We start from the raw sequence: 16,079 nt of genomic DNA, 5'->3' as shown, positions 1-16,079 counted from the left end.
GAGATTTGACTATGTAAATATTTGTTAGTTGCCAGATTTGAAAATGAGGGAAATGCAACAGGTCAAGTCCTGAAGCATTAACATAGTTCTTTTAAACAAGCTTCAAATGAGAAAACTTCAACTTGACCATAAGTGGACTGAAATATCTTGTTGTTATGAATCTCCTTTCCTGTCCTGTCTGCTTCTCACAAATCCTAAAAGTGGTGCTTAAAACTGCACTTTTCCTTAGAAATGTTTTCTACTGAACTATATTAAGTTTTCGAGGAAGAAAAAACCCCAAACAACAAGACACAAGCTTTGGGATGAAGCTGCAATTAGCATAAAGCTGTAGTCTTCAAAGTAAGGTAAAACTTTCTGAGGCAAGAAAAAGGAAAATCAGTTACAGTGAAAATATATGTATATCAGCTAGTTCAGGGCTCTCCTATTTTTGCATTGTTTTTATCAGCAGAATTGTTAAAAATAAAACTTCACATAACATTTTTAGTGGTTAAGTCCTTACTGGAATATGAGATCTATAATCTGATCTCATTTGTTAAATACAAAATCAGTTTCTCAGGATGGTATGCTATTTTAAACACATTTTGCAGAGAAATGTCTCACCTGCTCAGAGACTATTCAGCAATTTCGAAGTGAGTGCTAATTTTATACCTGATCCCCAACATCCAGCAGCACACAGCCCAGCAGCCCTGCTGCCAGCGGCAGGGTTACTCATAAGCACAGCCTCCTACCTTATTTCTGTTCAGTACCAGTTACCTGTACGAGAAGTTCCCTTGAAATTATTTATGTGAGGCAGGTAAATGCCTCTCATCTCGATTAAGGTGCCCAGAGTGACAGCAGTAGAGACAAGACGTTCATGGCTGAGTAGGGATAATGTAACTGCACATGTAGGTATAATGCTGATTAGTTTGGTGGTTAAAGGAGGGGTACGTGTACATAGAGAAACCGTGCTACATACCTACCGCCCCGTTTCCGAGTTGCTAGCTCTTGTTTCCTCAAACTTCCCTAGCTAATATTGTGCCTGATCCTGCTGATCTTATAAGGGCTAGGGTAAGGAGACTGACTCTGCCATCTGACGTGCCCTCTGCAAAGCTTTCCCAGTTATAATGCGTGGAACGGTATTTCACAAGAGGCAGAGATGACCTGGATTCACACCCCATGGAAGCTAGATCCTTCGCCTACCCTTCACCCTGTCTCACTCTGTGCATATCTGAAACTGGACAGCAGACTTCTGAAGTGTGATGCAGTCCTTCCCAATAACTTTAATAGGGTTTAGATCCAGTCTGAAGAGATTTTAAAGAACACTTTAAACTCTGTGGTTGCCCCAGCTATGTTATGGATTGCAACAGCAGCTCCCCACTCAGCTTTCATTGTCATTTTACTTCTCATTTCAGGATGACTATGTCTGTGAATAAGGTTGTACCTAACACAAATTCAGAGCTCAGTATCCTGAAAACAACAAAATTAGATTATAATGTCACAATCTCATGATAAAGAATTGGGGTGGGGGGTGGGAGGAATGGTAAAACACAATTGTTTGAATGAGGAACAATGTCTTATAATTCTTACTGAATTTTTTCTTGATGATTCAGGGACATCTAAAAATGCTGATGCTCAGCAGATATCCAGTAATAGCAGGTATCTAGATTTAATGTGAATCTCTCCCTTTGAAAACAGGTGTTGCTTCTGTCATGGCAGCTTCTGGGTCTTTGAAAGTACATAGAGGGCACAGCCTCCAAGGTGGTAAGTATAAGTGGTTATGAGGTATGTGTGTGCATGTTAATTTAAATTATTTAATTAAACATAACTTCAGAATATTTTAAAGGTAATGTATGACTTGATTCCCTATTGTAAGACTTACATATGTCTTTGGGTTTTTAGCTTTGCAGGGGTTTTGTTAGAAAGGCATTGACAGATGGGATAAGTTTAGAAGAGGCAGTGACAGATGAGATAAGTGTCAGAGCATAGGCAGAAATCTTATTCACAGCAGTAAAATGCTGCCAACACTTTAACAAAGAGCACCCAACAAAAAAATCCCACCTCAGGCCATGAGAAATCCTGTACCATAGCTATGACGTGGTAGGAAACCCCCCCACCACATTTAAAGACATTTCTTCATGGTAATTGAGAAAAACCCCAACTGCAGATAAAATTAGAAGTGTTTAGCATTCAAAATTAATCCAAATATGTTTGCTCTATGGGCATAGCTTTATAGCCTGTCTTGTTCAAAGTGGGGTGGAGTGTGATATGAAGGAACCTGGGAATCTTCTCAGCTTAGTGCTCTGGAAGCACTGGTGCTGCTGTGCAACCTGCCTTCTTGCAAAGATGATGATTTACACTTGGAAAGCAAAGTTATCTTCGGAAGGGCTAGTTTAAGAATTTTATACAGAGCTTTGTCAGGAATCAAGAAGTTATCCATCATGCTGGAGGTGGAATTTTAACAAGAGTCTTCCAGATGCTCCCAAGATCACCCACGCACCTCTCACTGATTCATGCATTTAAGACATCTTCGCTCCTCCATCGACATCCAGCAAAGTGCAGTGTTTACTTCAGTGTCTTTCAATGTCCTAACTTTTACTGCCTTGATTTTCTTGCAGTTGCACTCATAAAATACTGGCATCACCGCCACAGAAAAGTAAACGCTAGCCACCTGCTTATACTTTCTGAGATTAGAAGGTTACAAATCAAACCAGAAAAATCTTATGCTTTGTTTTCATTGTGGAAATTCCTAAATCCAAAGCTGTTGACAGTGTTCCTGTATTCTAGGTCCTAAAGGTGGTTATGAGACGTTGACAATTCCTGCTGAACTGGGAACTCCTACTAGCCCTGAGGAACCTGGTGAGTCAAGATATTTGCAGCTAGTTCCATTAGAGGACACTAGGATCTCCTGTTTCTTTTTCCATTTCCTTTTTTGTTGTTATCTCTTCTCAATGTTTAGTTTTGGAGGTGTTGCCCTTTGAACATACCAGCTCTATATGTATGCTGACACGTGCACACACACATACACAGACACACGCTTTTCTCAGGGCTGTGCTTACGTGTTTATCCCAGATTTCTGAGAATGGTGCCTACCTAGGGTAGAAAATATCAACTCCACTTGCTGAAAGAAAGGCCAGTTTCAAATTTAATTTCATTCTTCCCTCCCCAATTATATTATCTTTTCCTTCCTTTTCCCCTTCATTTCAGTGCCCCTGCATTTTTACTTTTCTCCCATTATTTGCTTAGCTATCTTTTTTTTAATTCTTCCTACCTTCTCCTTTCTCTTCAAGCAAGCATGATATCCTACCAATTATTTCAGAATGTTGCAACCATGGGTTTTGGCCTGGTTTTATCTCAAATTCTCCTTCCATAAGGGTCTCAAACACTGTGCCTCTGACCTCTCTTGAGTATCTTCTACCTCTGTCTCCCCAGAACAGACTGCTGAAAGCAATATCTTTGTCCATGGTTCTCTGTGTGTGCCTTGTTTTCTTAGCAGAAGCTTTTTCCTGTCTTGTGCTTTTCAAATAAACCTGTCTCTTCAAGCAAATATAAACCAGTTTTTCATGTCTAATGAGTTGGCTTTTTTATTTGAAGGAAAAATGAAACCCAAGTTTTTCTATGTTTACAAAGAAAACATGTTTTCTACTAAGACAGCACAGACTAAACAACAGAAGAGTTTCTTTTCCTTCCATACTACTGTGCCCAGATTTGTTCTTGGTTTGGTTTTCTTATTTAAGTAGAATATTTGACTGTTGCCAGTGCTTCTTTGTTCTGTGAGTTTCTTTTGCTTTTCTTGCACAATGCCCTACCAATTAATATTTTTCCCCTCCATGGGTGTTATTTTAGTTCTCAGGAAAATCACTTGGCTTGTCTGCATCAGGTATGACATTCTGCTTCCTTTCAACTATTTAGCTCTATAAAGAAGTTCTCTAATTTTCATACTAGCTAGCTTTGAGGAGATATCACTTAGGCTCTTGCTGCATCACTACAACAGCATATAGGAAGACTTCAAAAATTATCATTTCTTTCATAAGTGTTCTTGACTCCATATCAGTCTCTAAGACTGCCATTTCCTTACAGCTTTAACTATTTGGGGTGCAGGCTGTCAATACAATGGTTCTGCTGAATGCCTTTTGGCACATTCAGACAAACTCCTTTGAAATATTTTAGAGAGAATAATTGAGAAAAAATTCTGAGAATTATGTTTGATGAAAAGACAGAAATTTCTTCTGTGTGACTTTTTTTTTAATTATTATTATTTATTTTCTTTTTGCTCCTAACACCTGGCTTTGGAAAAACAACTTGAAGTCTGACTGTTAAAAAAGCATTTGGTTACTTCATTGGTGTTCCTATGCTTGCTTTATAAAAATCTGTCAGAAAATGGGCCAAATTTCCAGGCTTTTAAAATTTTGGACTGCATAATAGAGTCTTTTGATTTAAATAGCTTAATCCTGGAAAGATTCTGTTATCGTGGAACTTGCTGTAGCCTCTGACAGCTTTTACTGTTGCCTAACTTTCTATGAGCTATGTCTGCTATTCATAATACAGTCCAAGAAGAAGAAAAAGTCTCCCTTCATGGTTATTCATAGCTGTTATTGGTTGGATATAAGAAGTCATTTTCTCTGGTCTCTAAAAATCCGTCATCCCCTATTGCCTCTCCATTCACACCTCATCTAAATGTGCAGAAAAGAAAAGTAGTGGTTTGGGCAAATGAAGTTTTGATATGAGTTTTGTGGCAGACAAGGGCTTAATGGGAAAACTTCAGGGAAAGGGAGGACCTGATAGTGATAGCGTTTTTCCTCTGCACTTCTTCATCCCAAATTGGCTTAACAGCAGAAAGTGTTTAAGGGTAAGAGCTTCAGTTTAACTGGACAAGCAGATGACTACTAAGCCTGCTGAGTAGGACGACAAGAATGGGACTCAAAGCCTTGCCAAAGCACAGAGGGAATACAGGTCTGTATTTGGGTCTCCTTAGTCCAGGTAATTCTGGGAAGTCATTTGGTATTCATAGATTGAGAAACTAGGTGTAGATGCCTGATATCAGTTAAGGCTGAAATGTCTGGTTGGCCAGAGGATGGACCTTTTCACCTTCTCTCTTAGTTTCACTTCTGGTAAGATTAGAATAATTGAAAGCAGGGCTAGAAGGGATCTTTAGAATGCATTAAGCGGAAAAAAAATTATCTTTAAGTCAGAATCACTTTCTAGGAATCTGTTTGATAGTAGGAGTTAGTCTGTCTCTTAAAAAATTTAAAGATGCAGAAATTCTTCAGCCTCTGTGGGACCTCCTCCAGTGTTCTTGTGACCTTCACAGCTGGAAGGATTTCCCACTGCCTAATATTCTACTTTTTCTCTGCAATTAAAGTCTTCTATTACTTGGTCTATACCTACTTGACATCGTTCCTATCTTGTTTAACACAGTATAAAGAAGCTGTCAATGTTGTCTCCTCAAGCTTGCCTTCCCCTTGCTTTCAACAGTTCTGTAGTCCCTGTTTTAGAAGCATACTATCTGAACTTCTAGTGATTTTGGTTGCTCTCTTGTGGGTGATATAATAGTCCACATCTTCCCAGAACTGGTTGCTTCATGTAAGGTTTTACTAACTCAAGTTAGAGCTGAAAGCCTTGTGAGGTCGTGTTGCACACATTGCTTCTGTTTGAAGATTTCTGCATGTTTGCTTTCTGTCACAACACAGTGAGATCACTGGATGTGGGCTGCAGCCCTCTGCACAGATCCTGACTTGATCAGGCTCTGAAGATCATTTTTGTAGAAACCTTAGAATCATAGAATCATAGAATGGCAGGGGTTGGAAGGGACCCCAAGGATCATAGAGCTCCAAACCCCCTGCCACAGGCAGGGCCACCAACCTCAGGTCTGGATTTACACAAGGTTGCCCGGGGCCCCATCCAACCTGGCCTTGAACACCTCCAGGGACAGGGCATCCATTACTTCTTTGGGCAGCCTGTTCCAGCACCTCACCACTCTTTCTGGAAAAAACTTCCCCCTAATATCTAATCTAAACCTTCCTTTCTTTAGTTTTAATCCATCCCCCCTTGTCCTGCCATTGTGTATCCTTTTAAAAAGTTGAATCCCCTCCTGCCTATAAGCAATGAGGTCCCCCCACAGCCTTCTCTTCTCCAGGCTGAACCAGCCCAGCTCCCTCAGCTTCTCTTCGTAGGGCAGGTGCTCCAGCCCTCTGAGCATCTCCGTGGCTCCTCTGCCCCCTCTCCAACAGTTCCACATCTCGTTTGTATTGGGTCTCCTCATGTCCCATCTACACCTGATGGTATAGATGTACTGTTTGGCAAGATAAGCTGTTGTTGTTGAACAGCTGTTTGCTTTCAGGACATTCGATGGACCATTGCTTATTTTATGAAATGCATCGTTGGTCATTGCAAACAGTGTCTGTAATTGTGTAACTTATTTTAGAAGGGGCAGTGGGTTATTCAGCTGATGTCCCTGCATCTGAGCGACCCCACAGTGAGACAGCCACCTATGTCAATATTCCTGTCAGTCCTACTTCCAAAAAAGAACTTCATTACATGGAACTGGAACTCCAAGAACCTAGCACGAGCATAAGAGGTAAGGAAGTCTGCAATACTATTTAAACAGCAAAGGAAGCAGCAATGCAGAGTGCATTGGGACTCTTAATTCCTTATCCACCCATAGGCTCTTGCTAACAGGGGAGTTGAGGTACATTTGTGAAGCAGTTCTTGGAATTGCCAACTCTTTTGGAAAATATTTTAAAGTAATGACTTTCTTTAAGATGTTGCATCTCTCTGACAGGTGCATTGTATATGCACTCCTCCTCAAGCGTGCACTTCTGTGGCTGTGGAGTTTGACAGAGAGTAATTTTCATTGCACATATCAGGACTACACTTAATTTTTCTTGCTTGGCTTTAGGAACAGGGCTCCTGGTGTAGGTGTACAAGGCTGCTCCTGCAGATACTCTGGAGCCATGCAGCAGATGCTTAAGAATAGGACATGGTGTTCTGTCTGCTCTCTGTGAGAATGTGAGGAAGGGCTACAGAGAGGAAGAGAGCCCAAGTATTTGTTTGGATCTGGATCTGGGTGTTTTACTTCTAATGATTAACTTGGATAATTAGCTCAAAAACATACACTACAGCTACTATGCATTGTCTTTCAGAGATGCCTTCCTCTTTACAGAAGCCCTTAATCAGGATCTGATATTTAAGTGCTCACATGGTATTGATGGGTTTTCCTTCTATAGTTTTCAGCTCTTGAGATTTTACTTTTTATGCTTCAAATTTCAGCAAGTTTATTAACTCTGAAATGTTCACACTTCTCCCATAGGTTTTTTTACTTTTGGCTTTTGTTAAGTAATTCCAAGCTTCTCCCAAACTTTAATGTATTTCTCTGTACAACACCCTGCTGAGATATAGAGATATGTTTTATCTTCATTTTAAGACAGGGAACCAAGGCATTAACAATGACAGGCAAAATTCCATAAACCGAAATAAGCTTCCCTAAATGTCAACCTCAGGCTCAACTTGTATAACTTTGAAGGTGCTTCTAATGACCATAAATACTTTACGTTTTTCATACAAAAGTCTTCCCAGCTTCCAGAGGTGTATTTCTGCATCCATACAGAGCCATACTGCTCCTGAACAGTCCAAGCAGTTCTTATCTGCCTTAGTGACGATGATTGGACTAAACTGCCATTCTGTCTAAAGCTGAAGGTGGTTGATCTGGTAAATGTTCACAGAGTGCCTAGTCGAGACAATGAAGTATCCCTGCTGAGTGCCTTGCCAATAGCGTTTTCAAATACCAGATGCTGCTCATTTACTGACTGATGAAGCTGATGAAGCCTCCCAGAAGTGGGACATTTGAGTTCAATTTTGTCTTCTGGGAGGAGTAGGAGTGGAGATTCAACCTTGGCAGGAATACAAGTGGTTTATTTGCTTATTTCAAGAAAACCAGATGGTTAAAATATGTATAGAAAAAAGCTTCTGAGGGTTGGTTGGTTTTTTTTGGGGTGGGGTAGGGGGATGGTTGTTTTGTCTTTTTTTTTTTTTACTTGTGATTATTATCTTACTCCCTTTTATAGAACTTGCTTTAAGACCAAACCAAGATTGTCTAGGAAATCTGTGGAAGAATTGTCTCAAAAGCTTAACCATGGACCACTTTTTCCCAGCTATATATGAGGGGTATAGACTTTTACACGATTTCCTTTGGTATTTCAGGGAGTGGATCATCCCGATACGCACAGATTGACATTGCAGCCACCGAGACAGCTCACAAAGTGGGAACGCAGCATGCTCAGTGCCGGGAGGAACGCTTGCAGGAGCTAGAGCAGAAGAGGAAAGGGGTTCAGCAGTGACTTCTCTAGGAAAGAACTCTTAGCTCAGCATAAACTGGTATTAATTTATCTTCCAAAAGATTCGCATTTATGGTAAAAAAATACTCGTACAAAAACTGCCATTGCTTATTGCATTTATACCAGATTCATTCCAATATCTTGATTCCTAATTGGAAAGCTGGTAGCATGAAGGGGGCGTGGGGGGGTCTTTCTCTTTATTTTAACTTTGTTGCAGTCCAGACTTTTTTCTTTTTTTTTTTTTTTTTTTACATATACAATGACAGATGTAAGTTATCTTTTTCTATCATTACAAAGTCCTGGAAGAAACCTGGAGCCAATTCCAGGGGCATTAAGTTGTGGCATTTTCTTTAAAAATAAAGAACTTGAATGTGTGCAGATAAGGGAATGTGAGTGTGTGTGTCTGTGTGTGTGGTATGTGTACACATATGGTTGCATATGTATGTTTGTGTGTAAGCACACATTACTGAAAAAATATATGTATATATCTGAGTGTATAAAATGTGTAAAACCTGTCTTGATATATTAATGTCTCCTAAAAAAGCAAGAAAACTCAGTGCCTGACTTTTTGCAGGCACAGTTTTGTGCAATTTATATGCTTATTTATGGACATGCTTAACTTTACCTATGAGCAATTCCATTTTATACCTCACCAAGAGTTTTGTAGCTTTGGCTAAAGTTGCTCAGACTGAAAAGCTGCTGTGCCAGGGATGTATACGTGTGTGTATACAGATGAGCACACACAGACAAGTTATTTAAGTATGCCAATAAACTAAAGTAATTTGAAGGGACATTTTAAGTGCTTCCGTTCCTTATGGTTTTAGACACTATAAGCTTTTATTTCACAGTTGTTGAGTACCTGTAATTCTTAGTAATTTTCCTGGAGCTGAACATACATATCACTCCGAAAATCAGATCTCAGGTTTCTCCTCTGTAGCATATCTTAAAACCAGGGATCTCCAAAGAGATCCCTTCTGAAAACCAAGTTCTTTATTTGCATCTCCAAAACTATGCCTCATGTAAACCAGCATCAGCATCAGAATATCCACCCTGAGGCTAAAACTTTCATTGGATAATTCTCTGCTGTCCCTAAATAGCATAAAACCAGTTCTGTGTAAGAGCACGATGTCTTCACAGGTGCTACAGAACTGAGGCACAACAGGATGATCTGCTGCAATATAAGGTTATCCACAAATCTTTGTCATCTTGCTTTTGTATATTAAGACTGTATGATTCAAAACTCGACTTAGTTTTTTGTGTTGCATTGTCTACGTAATTCTTGTGTTCTACATATGTGTCCTGATACAAGATGTTATTTAAATAAAATGTTATGGCAGTGACACTACACTAACAAAGCAGTGTACTTGTGGGGGGGGAAAAAAAATTTGGCCTGCAATAACATAGCAGCTTTGGTTTCCAGAAGTTATCAGGAGTGATATCTTTGGGTATCGTGATTTCTTGATGTGTACTCTTAAGATGAGATATCACAGCCCAGTTCTGTTTTTCAGATATGCATTATAATTCATATTGCTGAGTGAACTTTTTATGCCCATGAGAGTTTCACTAAGCAACTGGAAGGACAGGTGGGTATTTGTTTCTGAGGCAGAATTTAGCCTTTAAATTTATTTGAATGTAGCTTCAATAGTGATGTATATCTCTGAAATAAAAAAGAAAAGCATCTGAGAGCTGACAATTGCCACTGTCATCTGTCCTGTGGTGAGATGCACTTTTCTGTTTATCAGCCTAGTGTGTTTCTGATTGGAAAAGAAATATTTCTTACTAGATTACCAGTTTAAAAGATTTTTTCTTGCTTGGCCAATGGGCAGAAAACTGCTCTGTAAACATATATTCAGTAAAACTGGAATGGCTTGGACTTACAGCTCCTTGGGAACAGGCTTATCGAACTGAACTGCTATTCAATTCAGGATCCTCCACTAGAGGACTTGCAGGGGTCAATCGCTTGCTATGTGCCTATTTACATTTACTATTCCAAATGAGCATTGCTTGCCCGATGCACTGAAATGCAGTGTTTCCCATCATGATCTACAGCACACCTGCAATAGTTCTATCCTAAAAGTCTCTTCACCACCCAGGTTCTCTAGGAAGACTCCCTCTCTGGACTTCACTCCAAATGGCTTCCACTGAATCCGGGACTTACAGCATGGGTAAAGCTTTTACACAACAGTAAAGGCCATCGAATCACTGCTGGTTCTTACAGGAGGAGCCACAACCTGAAAGAGATGTTTTTCAGGTTGAACTGGGCTGTGGATCTCCCTGTGCACATGTATTTGTGTATGTCCTAGTAACTTCAGCTAGGATTAGCTAGATGGCTAGACATAAATTTATGCTTATAGCCTTTGTTAATATTAATGTAATTATCCTATAAGGCTTTCCACACGTGAAGTAATTAACTTTTTAGACTTCTGTTTCTCTTTTTGTACTAAGCTTGAATACAACAAATGGAAGAGATGACTTCCACTTATTTATTTAAATTCACAAATTCACTCTGTATTCTCATGCACTAAATTATGTTTAAGAGACTGAAACAGGAGGCCAAACCTTACTGTTGTATTTATTAAAACTGGATAGTTGTTGTTTTTACAGTACCTCTCAGGCCTCTACTCTCAATTACAGGCTTGACATTTCTCTTGCAGAAACCAAACTTTTCTCATTTGAGAAAAGAGGAGCTCACAGAAATTGAAAACATTATTTTTTAAAATAAATAAAATAACATGCCTTCAATTTCCAGTGGTGAACTTGGGGAAAATGGAAGTCAAACGATAATCCTACGAGGAGGCTTGTGTTCACCATCTTGCTTCCATGGGTTAACGTGAGTACCACTGTTCACATAGGAATAGCCAGGGATTTATTCACATACCTTGCATAAAACTTGTGCATAAGTGATTTAAACCAGATTCAGAGCTCTTTGCAAAAAACCCAGAAAATTTCCCACGCTTTGGGAGAGAAGGGTGGTTTGTAGCTTCTGCTGGTACAAAGGCTTGGATCATTTTTAATTGAACATTCTACCAGGGTCAGATCTCCTCCTGCCCTCACCAGGAGCATGAGGAACTAATTAACAGAAGATCAAAACAACAATGTGATGTGGCTGATAATTTTCAAATGTTCTTGAAGTACTTGAACAAGGTAGAAGAGTTCTCAGTGAGGAGGCAATACGCTGACAGCACTGTTTGGGCATGACCATCAGTGTGTTGTGTGGGTACCTCTCAGTCCTATTCAGTAGGTTACTGCCAAATGTAACTACTAATTCAGCAGGCTTTATGGCATTGTTCATAAGCTGTTATGGAACCTAATTCTATGGAAATATTTGGGTGATGGAATTTCTCCAAGTTACCATGTGTTTGCAGGATGGAGGGCTGGAGGCATTTAATTGCCCAACAATGCAACTAGTTGTCTGGGTTTTAATAATCCTGAAAAATGCTAGCAGGTGTCTTCAGGCATCTTCATGTGTGTGAAAATCTGCTGCAAGAGGTTTTTTTAGCGATGAACTTGGAAAAATTCCTCATTTTCCTTTCTGCTGTAAATGAGAGTTTTAATAACTACAGCTTGGAAAATAATTCTCAAATTTGAGTTATGAGCAATTACTTTTTTTTTTTTTATAAAGAAGGTGCTGAAACATGCACCCTTCAGTAAGTACCTTCCCTATCTGTCTAGGGTAAGACATGTATTCTTTGCTAAAAGGACCATAGGAAGAAGACAGAGTTCTATGGATTGCTGAGCACTTGTTTCAGGTAAAATTCTGCATTTTTTCAGATGACAGTGCTGTATTATATTTTTATGCCACCTTTTACCTGGGAAGACATTAAACTCTCATTCAGCCAGTCATACAAACATTATTTTCAGTCCAGGTTGAAAGGCAGTGTTAATTTAACATCACAGAGCAGTAGGAACAATGAGAGAAGAGTAAGGGTGGAAGAATTAGGAGTCATTAAATGGGTAAGTAGCAGCTCTGTAAACTTGTATATTTTCAGTGTAGGTGAATAGAATTAAGGAAAAGTGACATTTAAAAAAAAAATCTGGATGTGTACTGGGAACTTCAGTTTTATGGTTTTCCCGAAAGATGACAGGCTTCAGGGTAGTGTCCCTCTGAGGCTTAGGGCTCTGATGATCAGTTGGTTAAAAACAATTCTTCCATGGACTTTTCTTTGAAAGGCAGGAACCTAAATCATAGGAAAATACATGTAATTCATGCCCTGGATCCAGGTACAATAAATAGCTTTATAAAGCAGTGGGCAGGTCTGGGAAAGTGCAACTGCCAAGTAAACTTTTAGTAAAAACTTTAAGGTGAGTGAAAGTTAGCTTTCAAACATTTGTCTTTGTCAGAGCATCTAGAAATAAATCTGATTTCTTATCCCACTGTGTACACAGAGGCGTATGTAACCACCATTTTACTAAAATAATACGTGTCAACTTATTTGAGGAATGTGCAGCGGGGGGGTGGGGGGTGTGGGGTTGGGATCAGAAAGCAGATGTAGCATGACAGCAATTTTTCTCTATATTACATTATACTGTTGTGAAATCCCTAAAAAAAAAAAACCCCACCTAGTAAAAAAAAAAAAAGCCATAGCATCTGCTATTGTGTAAGTTAAATTTTACTCATCTGTGGGCAGAGCTGGCAATTTATGGATAGTTCATATACAGAAAATAGAGCAGATTGCATGGTCGGAAGGGAATCTGGCTTTTGGATACCAACGTTTGATTATGTAATGAATTGCTCAGACTCATCACACATCGGTGTCCCTGCTACAGTTGGATGAGGCACCCCATGGGCTGCCTTTGCCTGCTGCACCGCTCTTCATCCTTTTCGCACCACCAGCAGCACTGGGAAGCGCAGAAAAAAATCCTACTGGGAGTTTGGAGAAGTAGGTAGGTGTCAGCAGAGAGCTGGAAAGCAATAGTTGTCCTTTGCCAGCTTACACTGACTGAGGGGCAGTGAGGGAGTGACAAAGAAGTATTTGAAAATGGTAGTTTGGGCTAGTGCTGGAGACTGACTGGAGCTTGTTGCTTCTCAACAAAATTGTGTAAGCATCTATGTCAGTTTGGTTCAGATTAGGAACAAGATACACCCTGAAACCTTCCTTACAGAAACAGTGAGTGCATTTCCCACTGCCAGCTGCCTGCTGTTGAACCGACCAAGCAGTAACCCCCCATTCCCAAGCTCTTGCCATGGAAGTTGCCTCTTGGAGATGTCATTTTGTGCACATAGTTCTTCTCACTCCCCTTTTTGAACTTGAAAATGGAGCCAATACCAGACTGTCAATGGCCCGAGGACCTGCTATGGATTCTGACTGGACACAATCGGACTTGTAACTGGGAATCCCAGGACTTGTACCTGCACTGAGGTTGGAGAAGGGACCCTTTCCCCATCGAAGGGATGCCTGGTTAATGGCTCACATGTCTTCCTGGGGACAAAAGTGAGATTTGAATGTAGAGGTTAAGACTCCCAGATCCGGTGCCAAGCAGTGCAAAATGGTGGGTTTCACAGGCAGGTTTCAGTTCCCAGTGTGCTGCTTCTGAAAATAATGTTGCTCCCTTGCCCCATTAAAATAATTTGCACAGAAAATTGTAACTGCAGAACATTAAATAGCATTTTATTTTAGTGTGAGGCTTATTTCAAAGTGATTCAACATTCACTTGCCCTACCAAAATCATCCAACTGTAATTGGGTTGCAATCATTGCTGGGCCAAATAACTTGAAATGCTCACTGCAGATGAGACTTTGCAAATTTATTTTGGCTTGAGCAGACAGGTGTTATGAACACTTCTAGTTTATGGCTGTGGCTACTAGTAAAAAAAAAAAAATAATCCAGTCGTCTTTTTGGTTTTTTTAGATTTTTGTAGATTAACAACCTGCTTCCCAACAGGCGCTGTGTGAACGGTCTGACACATGTTAACTGGGTGCTGTACTCAGAAATGTTGATGCTGGTGCTTGTAAACAAACTGGTGTGTGTTAGGTAATGTGATGTGGAAGGAAAACAACATCTTCGTCTTTCATAGTTATCTGTTCCCTGTTGCAAAGGTAGGACTGTTTGCACTGAAGGCAATGGTTTATTTATTGCTTTACATTTAATGACTTTGAAATTTATTTCTCATATTCTTATTAAATGCTATGGAAAGAAAAATTGTATTTAAAAATTATTTTAGAACTGTCTCTGTACTACTTCATGGTAGATCTTTGTATGTGAAATGGGACGGTTTAAACAACCCCCCCCCCCCCCAATCACAAATGTCTCTGCTTCAGAGACAAATGATGGCAGGGAAGGGCTGTGGATGAAGAACGGATTGTGAATGGAGCACATGAAGGGTGCCTGGGTTAGTCCTGAGCCAAACGTTGTACTTGGGGTCCCGACACCTGCTCCTGGGCGAGGGGCTGCAGAGGAGCGCTCAGCAGCCTGGCTCCCAGGGCTGTTGGTTCTGGGCACTGCAGCATGCTGAGTCCTGGCTGGGGACCTGTGGTCTTCCATGGAGTGTAACTGCACTCATTCACCCCAACTCTTGTGTGGAATAAATGTCAGCACTGAAAACACGGTGAGTTAGGGCCCAGACAGAGGCCTTTAGGGCTGCTGGGAGAGATGTCTGCTGAAGCAGAGCTGGAGACCCAGCGTGCTGGATCAAGACAGGGTACGCAGAGGTGGGTGTCGTGTTCTGGAGTGGGGTGCTTGGAGCTGCCTTCTGCTTCCCTGGACAGGGTGCAAAGCCCTTCGGATGATCAGCCAAGATCAGCTGTGGAGGCAGCCGTGTCCTGGAAGCCAAGCTGCTTTCAGCCAGTCACCTCCTGAGCAAAGGCTGCGCTTCCATGGCTGGAAGGATACCCAAGAGGCAGCCCCATGCACAGCAAGCCTGAGGAGAGCCCCACCAGGGAACTTGGGTGGCAGCTCAAAGAACGTACATGATCTCTCCCTGGTGAATTTAAATTAGATCGGCCATTGCCCGATCTATTACGCATCAGAATCCCTTGGGAGGGGAGGGGAAATTATTACAGCAATACATATGCTGTACTGGCTGTTCCTTATTTGTCTCAGTGGAATGTGAGCTGAGCTACTCTACCAGCTCGTTTATTTTAAGACTTGGTTATTTTTGTTGGTTTTAGTGCCTTGTGTTTTTCTTTCCCTCTCATTTCTACCCCCAGCCTGGTTAATAAATAAAAATCCATCCTATGTGCAATCACCAACACATTTATTTAAATTGAGGTTCTTCTCCAGGGCAGAATTTGACAGACTGTGTAAAACATTCTGATCGATTTTTTTTTTCCCCTAAAAAATGCAGCAATTTCCTCTTTCTTCTGCTCCCACTTTTGTATTTCAAATTGTTTTGCAGAGTGATTTGAAAAACTTGGTAATTTGAATATTTACAAAAGGCTCAGACAAAAACCAGTCAGGGAAGAGAAGGTTCAACCGCTGTTTAAAAGCTGTTAGGTCTTTCCCCAGGCTGGGAAGGGGCTGGAGAGCAAATCATATGAGGAGCAGCTGAGGGAGCTGTGGTTGTCTAGCCTGGAGAGGAGGAGGCTGACCTTATTGCTGCCTCCAATTACCTGAAAGGAGGTTGTAGAGAGATGAGTGTTGGTCTCTACACCCAAGCGACAGGTGATAGGATGAGGGGGAATAGACTCAAGCTGTGCCAGGGCAGGTGACTGACTATTACCTGTGTTTCTTGTGCTGGTCACTGATTCTCTGGTATATAAATAACTGTTGGCTCACATTAAAATAAAAAGTTTTAAAAAAAGAAAAAAGGTTACTGCTTCAAAGCAAACTC

General features: G+C 40.6%; 1 protein-coding gene across 1 annotated transcript in view; it reads left to right on the top strand.

Moving 5' to 3' along the window:
• Window positions 1–8,420, top strand: part of DOK7 (docking protein 7) — a gene marked incomplete at its 5' end in the record, with an annotated part of 59,837 nt that extends 51,417 nt beyond the window's left edge. Inside the window, 4 exons of the mRNA XM_084266783.1 lie at window positions 1,675–1,740; window positions 2,764–2,835; window positions 6,401–6,553; window positions 8,176–8,420. Coding sequence (XP_084122909.1) covers window positions 1,675–1,740; window positions 2,764–2,835; window positions 6,401–6,553; window positions 8,176–8,312 — 428 coding nt within the window. The 3' untranslated portion in view covers window positions 8,313–8,420. The remainder of the gene's footprint in view (window positions 1–1,674; window positions 1,741–2,763; window positions 2,836–6,400; window positions 6,554–8,175) is intronic.
• Window positions 8,421–16,079: the final 7,659 nt, after the last annotated feature.

This window comes from Gallinula chloropus, assembly GCF_964237585.1.
Source record: "Gallinula chloropus genome assembly, chromosome: 7".
Taxonomy (NCBI): domain Eukaryota; kingdom Metazoa; phylum Chordata; class Aves; order Gruiformes; family Rallidae; genus Gallinula; species Gallinula chloropus.
The sequence above is the reverse complement of the archived record's forward strand: the minus strand, read 5'-3'. Positions and strand labels throughout refer to the sequence as shown.